Genomic DNA, 4,110 nt, shown 5'->3' on the forward strand with positions numbered 1-4,110 from the left:
CTTTCCCTTCAGGGAACAAGGGAAGGTACAGCCAGGGGCAACCTGAGCGAGCAGAGACCACTTAGGAGCACCCTAGCACAGCAAGAGCCTCATCCAAGCAGGACCCCAGCACAGGAGTAAGGCAGGGTGCGTTTTACAACAGTGATCTCTGACTAGAAGTTAGAGGAGTTAGGGCTCCTGCCTTGCTCTTTACCCAGCTTCCAGGGGCTCCCATTGCTCTCAGTGCCACATGGGGAGCACCAGAGCCACCACCCACTAACTGCGGCATGGAGGAGAGTGCACAGAGGCCACATCTCTGCTCCGCTGGAAGGTGACAGCACTGCCCAGCACTGAGGGGGATGCCCGGGGGAGCACATGCCCCATTCAAAGGCAATGCAATGCAACGCAGAGATGGGGATGCACTTCCAGCCAGTGGGCCAGGGCAAAGCCTCACCGCTCTCCAGCTGGCAGACAAGCTCCATGGCATCTGCCCCAGGAGGTGAGCTGCAGACGGTACATGAGGCCAACAGCACCTCCTTTCCACACCTGGCAGGGATGCCTCATGCCAACGCCTGAAGGCTCAGCTCGAGGAGTCCCTATGATACGAACATCACCCTGCCTGGCTGCAGCATCTGACCGTAGGAATCTGACTGTCATCTTCTAACTGCTGCAGAGAGGCCAGGCAGGTCCTGTCTTCCACCGGGGCTGGGGGCAAGCAGACACCTTGGAGAAGCCTGGGTGCAGTCTGCACGGAGACCACAGGCAAAGCAAAAGGAGAGCAAGAGAAGTAAGTATTCAGAGTCACAGCAGTGCAAACACGGGACACAGGAGCAGCAGAGGCAGAGCAGACCGATGGGAAGGCTGGGAAGATGACCGACACCACTTAGTGCAATAGGAGCCGCAAAACGTGCACTCCACCATGGTCTCAGGACAAGGCGAGTCCATCATGGTGTCATCAGTTAAGGCCCACTCAGGCACCCTACCCGCAGCAGCAAGGCCTCAAACGGGCACCCACTGGAGCAGCTCTGCCCAGGGAGGCTCAAAGGCTGTGGGAAAACAATATTCAAGAGATTGTTTGGGGACACAGCAGCTCTTCCCCACTGCCTCGGGCACTGTACCATCATGTTCACACCATCACTTGGGCACCACAGATCCTTAGCCAAATCTCCTGAGCAGAGGCAGGTTGCTGAACTTTTGCCTCTTCGCCACCTAACAGTCCACGAAGTTTGAAACAGCTCATTCCAGAGCATTCTCCGTGCTCTTCACGCCCACCAGCCTCAGCCCTGTCTGGCTGGGAAACTCCTCTGGTGAGGGAGCTGCGACAGCTGTATCACTGTACCCAGTCCCACCCCACTGGCATCACCCATGAGTGTCACCCAGAGGAGGTTAGTTGATGGAGGGTCAGGTGAGAACTGTAACGTGGTGAAAACTCAAGTGTATGAATAACACGGTGGCAGATGCTGGCAGGGAGGTTGGGTGTTACGGGTTTATGGGTTAGGCATTTGCCACGCCACAGCAGTGACTGGCCTGTTCCCCCTTACCATCCTCTGCTACCTGCAAGCCATGCAGCCACTCCTCGGTGTCTAGCTCCTCAAAGCTGTCAATGCTGAGCTCGTAACTCTTGGCAAAGACCTTACCCTCCGGCCCAGGGTCCATAAAGCTGAGGTGCGTTCGGCATGACGTTGTCAGGAACTCCGACAACTTACCCGTCTGGATCCTGGGCGAGAGGAGGGGAGGTCAGACAGAGAGGAAGGTGGAGGCAAGACCCTTGGCTTGGCCTCCTGGATCCAGGGCAGGCCCTTCAGCAGAGAGGGACACGCTGGCCCAGGAGAGTACACATGCCCCAGGCACCTGCTTTAGCTGCCTGCAACATCTCCAGCCACAGCTGGGCGTGGAAGGCCTGCCGGAAAGCCATCAGAGGGATCCTGCAGCCATGGGCTTAACGGCATGAAGACATGTGTCCTCTCTTGCACCTCTTCTGCCGGAACTGTAGCCCCGGGGTGCACTCACAGCTTAGCACATCCGATGCATTCTCCACAGCTTGTTCCTCAGCAGCCGATGCTTGGGCCCAGGGGGTACCCTCACAACCAGGGTCTCCGAGACCACCAGCCCTCTCAGCCCTCTCCCCTCCTGCACCCCAGGAAGCTGCACTTACCGTGCACCACCGAAATACCCGTCCTGCAGCTTGCGCAGCATGGCCAGCACCTTGGGGTGCACACTGCTGCCGGTTTCATCTGCAGGGAACACAGAAACGGGCAGTCATGGCCATGCTCAGACAGCTGAAACAGGCTCCCAGAAGGTAACACAGGGCCAGGTGGGCATTCAGACACACAAAGCACCACGGCCAGACCCTTGCTTTGGGATTCACAGCCAGGCTGTGGCACGTAAAGCACCACCCAAAAAGGGAAACTCAGGACTGTCCAGGCTGGATTCCAGCAAAGACAGGCCAAGAAGCACTCCAGGCTCCTGGGACTGCACTAGGCTGAAGCCAGCAGTAGCAGTCAGCAGCACCCAGACAGCCCCTTGCTCTGTCCCTGGCTTTCACATTAGGCAGGACAGGGGATGCTGTCATCCGGGCCAGAAGACAACACAGCAAAGGGCACACTCAAGACACTAACTTCAAGTGCACAAGGAGAGCCAAAAAAGCCTGAAAGCAGAACAGCCCCTTCTCTGTACCAGGCTCATGGGGAAGCTGTGAGCTGTTCCAGAGAAGCCTGGAAGTTTTGTTCTGTGCCACTGCACAGTTCTTTGCTCCTCACTTGCTGTTTTCCCCTCCCTGTTGTCTAGGAAAGCCTTTAGCAGGTGGTTAGTCTCAGTGAAGTATCAAGATGCAGAAACAGTCCCAAGAACACTTTTACAGGGGAATTATTTTCTTGGTCTTGCTCCCAGAAGGCCTCCCAACAGGCCTAGCTGCCCCGAGACTGAATACCTCCGTGCCAGCCAACACCCCTTGAGCTGCGGGCACTAGCGCTCGGCAGGCAGCCCCACTAGCTGCCAGGTTGGCTGCCAACTGAACGTGGCTCCTTTGAGCAGGAAGATCTTTACAGGATGCTCCTGGCTGTGTCAGCCCCACCACGTGGTCCCAGCATCTTCCTGCCCCCCTTCCTCCCAGAGGCTGCTTCCAGGGCTGCTCCAGCCAAAGGCCCTGTGAGGCTGGCGGATCTATACCGAGCATGGTGTGGGAGATGGGGAAGGTGATGGTTGGCCGCCCAGTCATCCTCCAGCGGCTGCAGAGGTATGAGAGGTCCGTCCTCAGCATCTCCACAATCATGTTGTTGTCAAGAGCCAGGTAGAACTGCTGCTGGTCTATGAACTGCGAGGACAGCAGGAGATGTGAGTGGCCCTTCCCACAGCCACCAGGGCCCTTTAGTGCCACCCACCTCTTCCCACAGGCACTTGGCTAGGCCAGACACACAGTGCACCCAGGGGGGATGCTCCTTTGCACTGACAGCTCATCCCTCATTACTGTAGGTGCCAATACAGCCTAGCAAGGAACCCTCAACCCCCAGGGCAGTGGCTGGCCTCTAACAGCTACAAGGAGGTTACACCACAGCTCAGCAGCAGCACCACCCAGGCCTCTCACAGCTGGTCTGTGCTGTGCCTATCCCAAGCAAATACACGCTTCCCACAGCACCAGGCTTGCAACCCTACTTGTCCCCACATCATGCTGGACACAGAGGAATCCCTGTCCTGCCATCAGCCTCCTCCTGGTGTCTTTTTCAGCGAGAGCACAGATCATCTGAAACCATCTCCTCCCAGCACGCACAAAGTCAGGACTACCAACTCTGCTGCCTCACACCAGAGCTGGGGCTGTTCCCAGGCTGTTCATCCACCCCTGAGAACAACTCGAGCACTCAGCCAGTGGAGAAACCTCCTGCCCAGTTCCAGATCACACAAAGCTGGGAATGAGCCCATGCAATGCCACCCACCTGTGGGGTAAAGGTAAAGATGTTCTTCCTGATGTCGTAGAGCTTGGAGGTCCCAAGGACGCCCATGTGCCGGTAGGGCCGTCCTGTCAGGCACATCTGCTTGTTGCGGCCTAGGGGGGCAGCAGGAGGAGGGTTTTTAGTGCAAGCCTCCTCGCAAAAGGGAATGCAGCAGCAAACGGAGACAGGCCTCTGTGCTACCAGT

At 57.4% G+C, this 4,110-nt stretch overlaps 1 protein-coding gene across 1 annotated transcript in view; it reads right to left on the reverse strand.

Annotated features, from left to right (window-relative positions):
* Positions 1 to 4,110, reverse strand: part of PHKA1 (phosphorylase kinase, alpha 1 (muscle)) — an 18,508-nt gene that overhangs the window by 6,885 nt on the left and 7,513 nt on the right. The window contains exons 14-17 of the mRNA XM_010142596.1: positions 3,909 to 4,018; positions 3,148 to 3,292; positions 2,135 to 2,213; positions 1,617 to 1,696 (exon numbers count right to left, since the gene is read on the reverse strand). Coding sequence (XP_010140898.1) covers positions 1,617 to 1,696; positions 2,135 to 2,213; positions 3,148 to 3,292; positions 3,909 to 4,018 — 414 coding nt within the window. The remainder of the gene's footprint in view (positions 1 to 1,616; positions 1,697 to 2,134; positions 2,214 to 3,147; positions 3,293 to 3,908; positions 4,019 to 4,110) is intronic.

This window comes from Buceros rhinoceros, unplaced genomic scaffold (assembly GCF_000710305.1).
Source record: "Buceros rhinoceros silvestris isolate BGI_N320 unplaced genomic scaffold, ASM71030v1 scaffold23560, whole genome shotgun sequence".
Classification (NCBI taxonomy): Eukaryota; Metazoa; Chordata; class Aves; order Bucerotiformes; family Bucerotidae; genus Buceros; species Buceros rhinoceros.